General features: G+C 46.4%; 1 protein-coding gene across 1 annotated transcript in view; it reads left to right on the forward strand.

Moving 5' to 3' along the window:
• chlsn (cholesin) overlaps positions 1 to 15,679 on the forward strand; it is a 132,087-nt gene that overhangs the window by 104,758 nt on the left and 11,650 nt on the right. Inside the window, exon 4 of the mRNA XM_088937019.1 lies at positions 11,856 to 12,055. Within this exon, the coding sequence (XP_088793145.1) occupies positions 11,856 to 12,055 (200 nt within the window). The remainder of the gene's footprint in view (positions 1 to 11,855; positions 12,056 to 15,679) is intronic.

Genomic DNA, 15,679 nt, shown 5'->3' on the forward strand with positions numbered 1-15,679 from the left:
AAATGGTGATAATGGTGAGTGTGTTCACTCTGTGCTTTAGCTCTTGAGCCACACGATTCTTAGCTAAGATCTGAGAACGTTTCCATCTTCTGTCTAGATTAGATTAATAGTTTACGAAGTACAGAGATCTGTTAAAGGTTTTAAAATGCTTCTCTGCTGGGATTTCAGTTTCACTCCTGTGTCACTACACTTTTAATTCTGTCTGTCAGTGTTCATTAACTAGAACACAGATTTGCCTCCATGCCTTATAGTATGGTATTATAGGACATCATTTTTGGGAAAACAAAACGCAGGCTTAATGGGCTGCATAATATTTGCAAAGGTTTTTATATACAAATAAGGACACTCCTGCTCTGATAAAATTACAGCGTGAAGATGGTCATGGGCAGCATTGCAGAAAACCAAGTTTCGCTCTTTAACCAAACAGGTGGCCAGAAAACCTTCTGAAGCTGAAGCACTGGGTTCTTTGGTTTGCTGGGCACCTGACATCGCTGTTGTGACACAGCTATGTCGTGGAGCAATAAGACTCGCTGTGCCTACAGGTGGGGCCGTGTGGAACATGTTTTTATAGACAGTCACATGTGGCAGCAGCCATATCCCTCCACGCTTTCAAGCCATCATCAAAAGACGCAACGGTGCCATTCAGCTGAATTAGCACCCTCTGGTGTCTGATACATGGCTGTGAATGTGTTCCTCGTGATCCCATATATAAAGTAGTTTCCCAAATGGCATTGCTCGTCAGCGCACAGTTCCCCCATTGCTGCTGTGTGAGTGGAGCATCTGTCTTGAGATCTTCATCGGCCCGGCTGATGTGAATCTGTTTCACTGTAATTTCTTTGAAAGCTTTGAAACCTTACCCTTTCTTCCAAAGTTCTCCAGCAAATTGATGTTAATTTGCAGGAACCTGATCAGTTCTTACTGGCACAAACAGCGCCAAGGTCAAACCCATTGTACCTGCTTCTAAGATCCTGAATCTTAGAATGGTATATAGCGTACCATATAAAAAAAAACCCATTAAAACAGAACTGTATGCAGTATTCCTTGCAGTAAAAGATCTTTAAATATTTCCACCCCATGTAGTAATAATAATAATAATTGCTTACACTTATATAGCGCTTTTCTGGACACTCCACTCAAAGCGCTTTACAGGTAATGGGGACTCCCCTCCACCACCACCAGTGTGCAGCCCCACAAGGATTATGTGACGGCAGCCATAGTGCGCCAGTACGCTCACCACACATCAGCTATTAGTGGGGAGGAGAATAGAGTAATGAAGCCAATTCATAGATGGGGATTATTAGGAGGCCATGAATGGTAAGGGCCAATGGGAAATTTGGCCAGGACGCCAGGGTTACACCCCTACTCTTTTTGAGAAACACCCTGGGATTTTTAATTAACACCAGGACCTCGGTTTTACGTCTCATCCGAAGGATGGCGCCTTTTTACAATGCAGTATCACTTTCACTATACTGGGGCATTAGGCAGACTACAGGGCGTGCCCCCCATGCTGGCCTCACTAACACCTCTTCCAGCAGCAATCTTAATTTTTCCCAGGAGGTCTCCCATCCAGGTACTGACCAGGCTCACACCTACTGAGCTTCATGTGGAGGTTAGATATCCTGGTGTAAAAATGCTTGTGTGTGTTTGCACGTACTGCAGACATGCAGTGAGCTGTGGTTATTAACAGTTTCATCTTTTAGATTTCCAGTAAGATGTCAACAGAAATTACATGAACATGTGTTCTAAGTAATGGTTAGTTCGGGGGAAAAATGTGATGCCCGTAGTATCCGGTTTGACAGGGTATTTCTAAAAAAATGCAAAACCTAAAAGTCTGTAGGTCTTATGAAACAGGATTGAACAGGTCTAAATTTCATTGGGTAGTAAAAAAAGAAAAATGATTAACTGGATAAAAAAATTCCTGTGAAGTCATTCAATTCACAGTAATCTTCTTGCTAGTTGTAAAATCTCTTTGGCTTCCCAGAAATTCTGCCCGCAGCAGATCATCACTGAGTCATTGCTGTACAACAGTAAAAAATAGCAAGTGTGTTCCAGCACCGCTGGCGTACCGTCAGTAAAGACACCACGGTCGGGGGACAGGCGTGTTCCAGCACCGCTGGCGTACCGTCAGTAAAGACACCACGGTCGGGGGACAGGCGTGTTCCAGCACCGCTGGCGTACCGTCAGTAAAGACACTGCACTCGGGGGACAGGCGTGTTCCAGCACCGCTGGCATACTGTCAGTAAAGACACTGCACTCGGGGGACAGGCGTGTTCCAGCCCCGCTGGCGTACCGTCAGTAAAGACACTGCACTTGGGGGACAGGTGTGTTCCAGCACCGCTGGCGTACCGTCAGTAAAGACACTGCACTCGGGGGACAGGCGTGTTCCAGCCCTGCTGGCGTACCGTCAGTAAAGACACTGCACTCGGGGGACAGGCGTGTTCCAGCCCTGCTGGCGTACCGTCAGTAAAGACACTGCACTCGGGGGACAGGTGTGTTCCAGCACCGCTGGCGTACCGTCAGTAAAGACACTGCACTCGGGGGACAGGCGTGTTCAAGTGCTGCTGGCGTACCGTCAGTAAAGACACGGCACTCGGGGGACAGGGGTGTTCTAGCGCCGCTGGCGTACCGTCAGTGAAGACACTGCACTCGGGGGACAGGCGTGTTCTAGCGCCGCTGGCGTACTGTCAGTAAAGACACAGCACTCGGGGGACAGGCGTGTTCCAGCGCCGCTGGCATACCGTCAATAAAGACACTGCACTCGGGGGACAGGCGTGTTCCAGCACCGCTGCCGTACCATCAATAAAGACACTGCACTCGGGGGACAGGCGTGTTCCAGCGCCGCTGGCGTACCGTCAGTAAAGACACGGCACTCGGGGGACAGGCGTGTTCAAGCGCCGCTGGCGTACCGTCAATTAAGACACGGCACTTGGGGGACTGGCGTGTTCCAGCGCCGCTTTGTGTACCGTCAATTAAGACACGGCACTCTGGGGACAGGCGTGTTCCAGTGCCGCTTGCGTACTGTCAGTGAAGACACTGCACTCGGGGGACAAGTGTGTTCCAGTGCCGCTGGCGTACCGTCAATAAAGACACTGCACTCGGGGGACAGGCGTGTTCCAGCGCCGCTGGCGTACCGTCAGTAAAGACACTGCACTCGGGGGACAGGCGTGTTCCAGCACTGCTGGCGTACCGTCAGTAAAGACACCACGGTCGGGGGACAGGCGTGTTCCAGCACCGCTGGCGTACCGTCAGTAAAGACACTGCACTCGGGGGACAGGCGTGTTCCAGCACTGCTGGCGTACCGTCAGTAAAGACACCACGGTCGGGGGACAGGCGTGTTCCAGCACCGCTGGCGTACCGTCAGTAAAGACACCACGGTCGGGGGACAGGCGTGTTCCAGCACCGCTGGCGTACCGTCAGTAAAGACACAGCACTCGGGGGACAGGCGTGTTCCAGCGCTGCTGGCGTACCGTCAATAAAGACACGGCACTCGGGGGACAGGCGTGTTCCAGCGCTGCTGGCGTACCGTCAGTAAAGACACCACGGTCAGGGGACAGGCGTGTTCCAGCGCTGCTGGCGTACCGTCAGTAAAGACACCACGGTCGGGGGACAGGCGTGTTCCAGCGCCGCTGGCGTACCGTCAGTAAAGACACCACGGTCGGGGGACAGGCGTGTTCAAGCGCCGCTGGCGTACCGTCAATAAAGACACCACAGTCAGGGGACAGGCGTGAAGAGTGTACTGACAGTGAGCTCTTTTAAGTGGGGAGCAGGACTGATATTCAGTAGTCCTTGAGAAGAACTGGCAGTGCAAGGCGGACTGATGAGATTCTGCACTGTTGACGGGCAGAGTGTGTGTGGTAACAGTGTTATCAGCACATGATGCCAGAAGAGCAGAAACGAGCATGTGGGCAGCTGGGGAAAGGGGGAGGAGGAGGAATGTACTCAGAGCTGCAGAGAATGTACGGAACGAAAGGGAATGAAGAAATCCAGAGAGGGTCATGTGGGGGTCATCTGCTGCACTGGCACTGAGGCAGCATCCTAGAGTAGCTACGCAGGATCATTTTGACTTCTCTCAGGCAAGGACGTTTGTCTTGTTCTCCAGGACTGGATGCAAGTCAAGGGAATAAGATCCCATTTATCTTATTTAAGCCAACTTTTTGGGTGGGCTTGCCAGTGAGAGGCCAGGATCTTCTTTAAAGGGGACCAGACCAATATGCTGGTATTTGAGTTTGATGGTCCAGGACAGAGCAGGAAAATGAAGAAAGTGGGGAGTGGGGAATTTTGCCAACACGCAAGCTGCTAGGCAACAAGTAGAGGATATTACCATGCTGAAAAGATAGAAAAAACACAGTGTTTTGGCTGTGGACCCTTTTCAGGTGTGGTCCAGTCAGAGGCCCAGCTAAAAGCTGGCAAACGTGAAATAAAAAAAATAAAGAAAGGGAAATTATTTCAAATCAGTTTATTCATTTCCTTGGCAGCATTTATGAAATATATGCTATAGCTATATTGAGCTAACATTAACAGGCAATGTTTTCTTCAATGTCCTTGAGAAGGAAAGGTTCCAGATGAAAAGAGTCATTTGTCTCTTCTGGCCTGTTTAGTTTTTCGTACCTATTAGACCAGTTGATCACAGTAGATAACCTGGCTCAGAGTGAGAGTGCAAAGCAACAAATATATGCTAATTCAATGCTGAGTAGGAGAGAGAGAAAATGTCTTCTTCAAGGGGCCTTCAGGGCAACAAAACATTTATTTTTTCTGCTTTTCAGAGTGGAAGCAGCCAGCACACACTGACACAGCTTCGCACTCAGAGAAAGGATATTCTTATTAATCATCGGAGTTTTTGAAGGTTTTTTTTTCAGGGGTGAGGGGAAAAGTACAGCGTCCTGCGGACAGGCCGCTTTGCCAGTCACTTGCTTGACATTATCCGCAGCTGAGCTCCTGAGTGCCAGGCGGTTCCCCCTCCTGCAGTAGCGCAGTGCGCTGTGTTGCCCCTCTCCGCGGGCCCCCTGCCACAGCAATCCAAGTTTCCTTTGTTACGGGGCCAGCTCCGTGTGTGGAACGGTTTCTGTAGGAGTGAAGCCATACTTTACCTCCTGTCCCTGGAAAACAGCCTGTTTCATCTTTGCATTACTTGTTGTGCCAGATAAGTTTCTGAATACAGTCTAAATCCCTTAGAATCCATGCGAGTAACTTTTCATAGTACGTATACTGTACCTGTTTTGGAGGGATTTTGACTTTCAGTAAATGAAAAGTTTTTTTTCTGCTTTTCATTGTGGGTGGTTTGGGGCTTTTGTTCGTGCTTCAACTCCTGAGGAACGTAAGACGAGGTTGCCAATGTGTGGGGGGCCAAATCTAACTAGCAGCCAAGGATGTCATCCAGACTTTGCTCAAAGGTTCCCGGGAATTCGTTTCAACAACGTGGCAAGGCAGCTTGTTCCCAACATCCACCACCATTTGTGTAAGGAAGTGCCTCCCATTCCCAGCCCTAAACACACTTCTCTCACTCACTTGGTCCAAGGCATATGACTGATAAAATAAAATGTAAAATGTCTGTACAGGTTTGAAAACAGTTTTATAGCTAGCCTAACATTCATCAAGATCAGTTTTTTAAATGATCAAGTTTAAAATTTCCTGAAAAATATCAAATGTGTCCGGCTGGGCCCACAGTTAGATCATTATGGGAATTGGTTCTTACTCAGTCAGTGCCCTTACAATACATCCACCTGTCCGGTCTTGTTTGCTGTCCTGTCAGTCAGGTGTTTTAAGACAGACAAATGATATTTTCTTGCCCAGGTAAATACACTGTCTCAGAGGCTCAGCCCTGTGGATCAGAGATTACTGATTTGAGCCTAGTCGGCGTCCGTGTCCAGCCGTGGCCAGGATTCCTCACACGGAGCACAGTTGGTGCTTGGCATGTTCGAGCCAGCAACAGTATCCTTGGTAACGGTGATGCTCTGGGACGTCCGGGGCACGTTTGAGGTCACAATACCGTAAGCAGAAAGCCGGGGTCACTCTTCCACAGTCCGTCACCCAGCGCTCGCAGCCCACCGTCATTCCTCACATGCTTGTGCAGAGGCTGAAGCTACGAGCCACGTTGAGCTTTTGGTAATTTCATATCTGGAAATATAAAATTATTATATTATAAAATATAAAAGTAACAGGTTTTTCCACGTTTTTTTTAAATCCTCACTTTGAAGCCCTACCTTTAAAAGTGAGGATATGACTTATTTCACATTGCCAACTGTCAGCTGTTTTTTTTATTTGACTGGGGAAGGATACCGTACCACATTATCACTGAGTTGTTGAAGAGCCCCCCCAAAAAAAATTGTTTTTGCGTGTACTCGATTAGAATCGGCTCCTAGTCCAGCTGCAAGGAGAACGCATTTACTAGAGAGCAGCTGTGTTCTTCTTTGAGGATTGGAACCTCTTTGGGGTAGTGGTCAGGATTGCTCCTCGCAGCGCTGGGGCTCTGGGTGCAGTTCCAGTCCTGGGGTGCTATCTGCGTGGAGTTTGTACGTTCCCCCTGTGTTTGTGTGTTTTTCCTCCCGAGCGCCCCGCTTTCCTTCCGCAGTCTAAAGACGTGCTGGACGGGTAATCGTCTTCTGGGAAAATGGGTCCTGGTGTCAGTCTGTGCACTGTGATGGACGGGCGTCCCATCCAGGGTGTATCCTGCCTTGTGCCTGTTCCTTGCTGGGATGGTTAGAAGGTGGATGATCTCTTTTTGGTTTTGAGACCAAACACCCCTGTTGCTTAGACAAGCTGTGTGTCCTCGGTGCCAGCTAAGCCTTATGAACTGGTGCATGTCTCTCCGGCGACGGTGAGATCCGACCGCTCAGGGTCCAGGAGGAACGGGGGACAGTGGGATCATGTGAACCTCAGACTCACTGGGTGGGATTCTTGGCTTGGCCTGCGGTGGCCCTTAAAAGAAACCAGACAAATATGGTCTCAACAGAACTCGGCTACATCGGAGCCTGAGGAGGAGACTGGATGTGCACCGAATTGCAGCCTGGAAACCCACAGGCTGCTGTGGTGGGCTGACACTGCCAAAAGGGGAGGGGGTGTCCTGGCAAGGGGGACAGAATTTGAGGGGAAACCAAAATTAGAGGCACTTATACAGCACCAAAGGCTTCGTTTTGATGTATTTTAAAATCTGCCATAACCCAGTGTCCTAGAATAGGCCGCAAATATTCCATATTAATTAAGGGACGCTGTTTTTAGATTTAAGCATGTGTGCAGAGCTGAGTGTATGTTTACATTCCCGTTATACTGTAAGCATTCAGGTTCATAAACTGTGTGTGCATTTAAGTGTGGTTTTTAAAAGCTAGCATCATCACACCTTCGTCAGATATCCCATACCTAGTGTTTAGATCATGGATTGAATAGGACAAACTACATACTGAAGACTTTAAACCAGTTTCAGAAAGTACACGTATGTCTACAGCTTCTTTGCAGGTTGTTAAATGTAGACAGGAAACGAAAAGATTAACTTTGTAATTCAATTATGTTAAAATTTGTGATTAAGGCACAATTCCATTTCCATTGTAGGTTAAACAAAGTGTTAAACAGAGGTGTTAATTAATTCCTCTCCTCTCTCTTAAAAGGCTGGTTGATGGTGTTGGGTATTCAGTTTCATCTGAGCTTAATTTTTAAAGCTAAAATTCTAAATGGGTTCCAAGATGGCACAAAGTGTCCTTAAGTAGGGGTTGGTGATACAAAACCAAAAGCAAGTAAAGGCCTTGAAGAGTTTCCACTTACCACGAATCAGACAGCAAAATGGGAAACACATGGAGTTCGATTGGATCTTGGGATGCAAGAAGCTTTTCTGTTCTTGATGAGATCGCATCAGATAGCAGAGAGTGAACTTGAGCAATAAACCTACAGCCCAGAGGAAATGAAGAGTTTAAATTGACTCATCAATGGAAAGCCATTAAAAAAAGGCCTGGAAAATTCTAGATTTGTTGGTGTCTGGGACAAGCCACATCATTAAAGGTGATGCCCTACTCTCAAGCCTTCAGTAAACAGCTGGAATTGATACTTGGATGAGCTAAGCAAGATTCAAGTGAGAAAGATGGGCCTCTCTCATGTCGCATGGCCAACAGGAGAAATCTGTGTCAACATTTATAGGCTGTTTTCTTCTGCTTTTCTGCAGCCAAGAAAAAAAGAGAAAAACACACACAAAGCAGGGCAGAGTGGAGGAATTCATGCCCTGATTTTGATCAAGGAGGCCTTTGTTTGCCAAAGTTATCTGTTTACTGTTAGACTTTATTTACAATGGGTCGGGCTCTTCTCTTGGTTGGATGGTTGGGACTTTCTCTTGCAAAGCTAATCAGATCGCAAAGGAAGGGTTTATGACCAAAACCCCTCATCTTCCCTAATTAATGACCCTCCCCCTCCCTGATCTGCATGAGGACCACCCAGCTTTGACACACTCCCAGGGAAGTTTGGCAGAAAGGGCTGAAGACATTCTGGGCACTCAGAGCGCTTTCCAGACGTTATGAGTAAAATAGGAAAAATAAAGTGCAGAATGAAAAGAAGGTGGAAAATGTATTCAGAGCAGGTCATTAAAAGCCATATCTGTGTGTTTAGCATGAATACCACTGAATTATTTCATATTTTTTGTTTGTTTTTTGGTTTGAACTGAATAACGTGCACTTATTTGACCATGTATGTTTGTGGTTGCTGTAGAGGACCGAGCTAATGCGATGGTGTGGTTTATTAGGTGGGGTTATTGGTTCAGATCTTAATGATGCAGGCAGCATGACTGTAAGCTGTCAGGGCACTCTGCTCTCACGCAGGGCCAGGCTGGTTTCAGAGGTCCTCGCTTTCTTTGCAAGGGAAACACCCAGTTATGCATTGGTTCAAGTGGAAATCCTGGCCCACTCAGTTCCACTTGAGTATGCCTTGAGGAGATACAATTATCATAGCCTGTCCAAACTGCAAGAGTAATGACCCTGGTTATCTGCCTGCCTCCTCACTCATTAACAATGCTGTCAGTTCTCCAAAGACTTTTTCATCAGTCTCTCCCTGACAAGGAGCAGCCCTACTTTGCTGCAAGATGTTGTTTTCTCAATTTGCAGATGTGATGATTACCCACAAGCTGGTGCTCTTTTCTGTATTGATGGGTGTGAACTGGTGCCAGTCTCTGTCAGCACTGGCGGTTCAGTTTCAGAGCTCTGTTGCTTCTTGTTGAGTTTTAACTTTATGGTTACTGTTATTTCTCTTGAGTCTTTCAAGCAATTCATAAAGTGCAAATGGAAGCAGGAGAGAAGAATCACGAGGACTGCTCTTCTCTGGAATAATTATACAAGAGCAATGTTTTCATACTGTTGTGTACCTACACAATTGTACACAGTATTCTAAAGGAGATCTTAATAGAGCATTGCACAATTAAATCCTAAACTTTTTATTCTAGAATTTTGCTTTTTTTTATTGCTCCTCTCCATTGTCTAGATTAAGATGTAAAGAATAAAAACTGCTTACACTTATATAGCGCATTTCTGGACACTCCACTCAAAGCTCTTACAGGTAATGGGGACTCCCCTCCACCACCACCAATGTGCAGCCCCACCTGGATGATGCGACAGCAGCCATAGTGCACCAGAACACTCACCACACATCAGCTCTCAGTGGGGAGGAGAGCAGAGTAAGGAAGCCAATTCAGAGATGGGGATTATTAGGAGGCCATGATTGGTAAGGGCCAATGGGAAATTTGGTCAGGACGCCGGGGTTACACCCCTACTTTTTTCGAGAAACGCCCTGGGATTTTTAATGACCACAGAGAGTCAGGACCTCGGTTTTACGTCTCATCCGAAGGACGGCGCCTGTTTACAGTATAGTCACTATACTGGGGCATTAGGACCACATGGACCGCAGGATGAGCGCCCCCTGCTGGCCCCACTAACACCTCTTCCAGCAGCAACCTTAGTTTTTTTAGAAGTTACTCACAGTCCAGAACACACAAAGAACAAACCAGAACAGAGCAGTACACAAAAAGTTGTATTGCACAATATATTTATATTTATATTTATAAATGTCTCTGGCATATATTCCACAAAAACAGTTGGAAACGGGGAAAAAGAAAAAGAATCCTGCTATTTTGGTATTATCTGCAAACTTGACTACTTTAACTACAACAGATTATAGATTGTTGGTATAATAAGGTTTTAAGAAAACCATAAGCCTCTTAGATCTTTGGAATGTCCTAAGAGAGACACCTGATGTAGTCCCGAGTCTGAGCATCTTCTCTCATTCTTTTACGGTAAACTACACTGAAAAAGCAGGATGTTGTCTGAGACAATGAAACATCTCTTTCATCTCCTAGTGTTAACACAGCCCTGGTCTTAAGCAAATCTTTGCTTAGTGGAGTGTTCAGGTTTGTAAACAAAACTACAGGTTAGCTTGGTGTCCTGGCACTTCCTGGCTTCCTGTTTGTTTGAATCTGTGAGGAATAGGAAGCATAACAACACTTTTGTTTGGTTGTAGCTGTCTGCTGTGTGATTCGCCTGTTGCTGGTATTCAGCCGTATTTGCTTACCAGTGGAGGTGTTACTCAGGAGTGACATCACTTCCTTTCACTGTGCCAGAGGCCAGCCGCCACACCCCCTCCACCGGATTAACACTGATCCCAGGGAGTGGGGCTGATTCCTAGTTAAAACAAACAGACTTCAACTGGACAAGCAAGCTTCACCAAGCAGCAGTGATCTGACCTCGGTTGTAATTCATTTCTTTAGCAGGCGCCTTCATCGAATGGGGACTGACTTTCAAAAGAATTCCTGCACTGTACAAAATGAACACAGTGAAGAGAGGTGTACATGACAGCCAGCAGCCATATCACCCTGCAACTCACAACTGGCAACCCACTGAAGCTCAGCAGGTGTGAGCCTGGTCAGTACCTGGATGGGAGACCTCCTGGGAAAAACTAAGGTTGCTGCTGGAAGAGGTGTTAGTGAGGCCAGCAGGGGGCGCTCAACCTGCGGTCTGTGTGGGTCCTAATGCCCCAGTATAGTGACGGGGACACTATACTGTAAATAAGCGCCGTCCTTCGGATGAGACGTAAAACCGAGGTCCTGACTCTCTGTGGTCATTAAAAATCCCAGGGTGTTTCTCGAAAAGAGTAGGGGTGTAACCCCGGCGTCCTAATAATCCCCCTCTATGAATTGGCTACATTACTTTGTTCTCCTCCCCCCCCCACTCCGACGGCAGGCATCAGCTCAAAGATTTGGTTCAAACCACCAAATGGAGACTGGTGTGCCGACAAGCGGACCCTGCTGATGCGGGATTAACACTAGGAAAGAGAGAGAAGAGAAGAGAGTGCAGTCCAAGGGGGCAGGCCGGAACGAGGGTTCGAGCAGGGGGAGGAGGGACAGCCAGGTGGCCAGCAGCAGGGGTCGGAGAGGGCCCCGGGCTGGGAGGAGAACAGCAGGGCGAGGGACACCCTGGTAGAGGCAGTGGTGGAGAAGGATGAGGCTCCTCAGTGGGCTGTGAGCAGGGAGTGGAGCCAGGGGCCACCTGTGTGAGCAGCGAGGCAGAGGGCCGTAATCAAGCTTCTGGGCTAGATGGGGAGGGTGGGGTGTCAATGGCGATGCACGCAGGCCAGTTAGGAGATGTTGCAATGATCAAGCCAGAGAACAAGGACTTTGACAGACTGAGTGCGGCACATTGTTAAAGGGTGAATAAAGTACTCTAGATGCTCTTTTGAGGTGGTTTGAGCCTGCCAGGCCCGTGATGTGTTGGCCATATGAAAAGGAGGGACCCATTTTGTGTCATTTTCTTGCTTTTTTTTTCCCCCAAGACTGAACTCAGTCCTAATCTCTTGTAGAGTGATCCGTTCCTATGATGTGGATTTCTGTTTAAATACAGGAGGCTGAACAGGATGGAGGAGAGGATGAGGAGGAGGGGGAAGACTTAAGCCCAGAGGAGAGGAGGCAGCTGGAAAGAAAAGTGAAGAAAGAGATGAAGAAGGAGGAGAAGAGGAGACTGAAGGCAGCCGGGGTGACGCTGGAGAAGCCCGAGCCCTCTAAAGCGACTGCTGCCGAGCTGGCTCTGGACTACCTCACCTGGTAAGATGCCCTGCAGCCCAGGAGCGAGCGAGAGTGCACCTGTCCTGCAGGTTCAGAATCACCTGGGCCTGAACTTTCTTCTCTACAGTGCAGTTTGCTCTTCATTTTCTTAAATGACTTGAGGTGCACAAATGGGAAAACAGCAAAATATTTCCTTTAACAAGAAGGCAAAAAAAATATTTATACTGTACATCATTTAAAGAGAAACAAATAGCTGGAATTAACAATTACTGGAGCCAAAGTCTTCAAGGAAGCAACAAAGCTTTGAATATTCTCCGTCTCAATTCAAACCGAAAAAAAGCGGCTTGATGAGTTTGCGATGTCTGTCATTTAAGCGCAACAATAATTCAAAACACATTTTGAAAGCGAACCAGTCCATTTCTGCTGAATAGAGAAAAGTTGTAAACACTGTCGTAAGAGAATCCAGACCGGGAGGTTTTCCAGATTGGAAAACCGTTGGCTGATTTTTTTATTACCCCACACTTTTGGGACAAGGCTTGTTACTCTGAGAAGTATCTCACTTTGCACTATTTCCTCTGTTGTTACAGGTGAAAACATTTACACTTTCTTTCGCTACAAGTTGAGCACTGTTAGCTTAACAGTACTTCCCAATTGGCAGTCACGCAAGTCACTATCATTTAACGTTTGTTGAAAGTCGCCACACCGATCCATAATGCCTATCGAAAGAGAGCAAAACATTGCCCTGGTCTCGATCCAGACATCCTTAAAAACCAGAACTGCATTGAAGTTCAGGAGAAGATGTTTTTCATTCTGCTGAAGTGTGACATAGATCTCCAACACAATTAACTTGGAGCAAGCAAGTCATAAAGCATCTTCCCCCGGAGCCTAAAAAATATATAGCCGGGTCTAGTTTTTATGCATTTGGCAAGAGCCAGCAGTCAGTTGTAATTCTCTTGCCAAGAATGTGCAGATAAATGAAATTTAAACTCGGCTGGCCCAAGAAAACATGCCCAGGCTTCCAAGAACGGTTAATGTTTAGTTGGGATGTTTGCGGTGCTGGCTTTGCTCTCTCACTTTGCTTTCACTCAACGCTGTTTCAGAAAAATAAAGCGATTAATTCTCAGAAGCAGGGATGGAAAGTTGCTGTCTTCTAATCACACTTCTGTCTTTCTTTGAGCGCCCATAAAAACCTGAACCTCACAGGAGGGCTTGTGGAAAGGGCCATCTGTAAACAAGCCCTCACAATCGCAACTCTATTAAAATCTTCAAACACATGACCTGCTTCTGTCTTGGGAGTAAAACAAAGAAATGAATTGGACTTATTTTGTGAGGTTTGAGCCAGCTCCTTTATCTAGAGACGCCTCCTAATGAGGCTCACATTTGAGGACCTTGTACTGAGTCAATAAGTTGGATGCATCAAAACTTTCTGTAATTCAATCTACAGAGGATGCAATTTAGCATCTTCTGACTTCAGTGATCCCAGTCAGGACTAATGTTATTGACAGGTCTGAGAGACCTGCTGATGTGGGTCTATAACCTTTGTTATAAGTCTCTTTATGGATCTGCCAGGGACAGCAGTGTGGGTTAGGAGTTAGGGCTCAATACTTCCAAACCAAAGGTTTGTGAGTTCAAATCCTGGGTGGGTCTGTGCTGTTGTACCCTAGAGTGAGGCTTTTTGCTCACACTGCTCCAGTAAAAGCCCTGCTGTACAAACAGGTTTCTAGCCAGCTCATTCTTGTGAACACTTGCTCTTAATTTTCTTATCTGGTTACATAAAGACTTAAAATTAAATGGGTCCACCGAAAAGGTTAATGTTCACAGAGCCTTCGTTCAGCTTTGTGTTGCAGTTTTACACCTTTCTGAGTTCTGAAGCTGTGGTATTAGTGCTTTCATCACGTCAGCACTGTAAGGTCTGTAAGGCTTGATTCTGGTGTTGAGGGAAGGGAGCGATGTGTTGAGACACCTGCTGCTTGTGTTCTGAGCAGGGAATGTCAAGGGCGCCTTTGTGACAGAACTCCACTGGTCGCCAGTGAGTTTTCGATTTGATAACATTTTTCTGATGTTATCACTCACTTGCACAGCACCCCTATTGCAGATTTCATCGGACCCTGTTTTCTGTCAGACTGTCTATGTGTGCTTTTGTCAAAGCCAGTTTCCAGTTCGAGGCAGCACTCTCAGCTTAACAAGGCATGTTATGTTTATGCACCCATACTCTGGAAATCACTACCCAAGCTCTTTGGAGACTTTTATTCTCATTTGAAAATGCATGACTATTACTATTAAAGTTTTAATAACATTTTAATAAGTTACTGACTTCTTGTAGTCACTGAATTCTGCTTATTTTACTGCTGTTCAATGCCTGGAGTTGTCTAGCTATGAAAGGAACAGTAAATGAAATAAAGGAGGTGTTGTTCATGGCACGTGTGAATGGCAAAAGGTTCAATGATATGTTCAGATCTGCTGACCAGCCTGGGGGAGTTGGATACATGAATGGTCAGTCGAGTTGTGCCTTTATTGAACTACAGTGGTGCATTGTGAAAAGTTTTGATGTCTTTTTTTTGTTACCTCCTCCCACCTCCCAGTTCGGAATGTGAATCTCGACAGAGGCTACATACATGATCACGAGGAAGTTCAAGGACTGAGAGTCTGATGACTACAGGTCAAAGAGTTCCTGAGGTCACAAATAGACCCAAAGGTTCCATTCCAGACTCAGGCATCACTGTGGTCCGCTGCAGGTATCGAAAAAGAACCACATTTCCACTTGGCAATGTGTAGATAAGAAATGATTTCTGCTTAGCAAAGCTTTAAAATATTAAAGGGGAACTGCAGGGTTATTTTTATATTTAAGGGTTAGAAAAAAATCAGCACTGTGCATTTCAAGCCACAATTAAAGTAAAATGTACACAGAAACGTGTAAAACCTCCAATTTCCATCACAAAATAGATGCAGTTTCCAGGTGTGCGCAGCGCCATGTTCTGCGATTCAGAACGAGGCAACAAAACTTCTAGTCTTGTGAATACATCACTTTTAATCCCATAGAAATATTGCTTTCAATTTTGAGACAGTTTTTTATCCGTGGCAACTCGAATGTGGGTTTGCGACAACATGGTGACTTACAGTACCTTCACAAAGTTCACCATTTTGTGCTTCATTCGAAATTCGTAAAATGTTTCTGTGAACATCAATGAGTTTATTTTGTTACAGAGATTTAATAACAGAGAAATTGGGACTGCAGGTGCCCCTTTAAGTATATACTTGTTGAACTGCTTCCCTACAAGTCTATTAGGAACATAATGAGCCCCGGTTCTTGTGGTGTGATGAAATATTGTCCAGCTAATCCAGACACTCAGGCTGGAGATGATGGGAGTATATTCACGAAGAGCAGTAGGATGAGCATCAGAGGTGCATTCCTGTGTCCCTTAAGCACCCTGTTCGCATCAGGCTGGGTCTGGAACAGGACAGCAGCTGTGCAGCGTCGGGACGACCCAGCGCACACAGGCCCAGTCAGCCCTGATGTTGCCAATTAACACACATCTGGAACGATTTGTGCACTCTGCTGCGCTCCATTTTTAGTGAGCGTTCAGCAAACAAACATTTGAGATTCTGATTAGAACCATAAGGTAATGTCACTGAAAGATCGTTTAAAAGACTGGACTTTTAGGG

Source organism: Atractosteus spatula, chromosome 18, assembly GCF_055471065.1.
Source record: "Atractosteus spatula isolate fAtrSpa1 chromosome 18, fAtrSpa1.hap1, whole genome shotgun sequence".
Taxonomy (NCBI): domain Eukaryota; kingdom Metazoa; phylum Chordata; class Actinopteri; order Semionotiformes; family Lepisosteidae; genus Atractosteus; species Atractosteus spatula.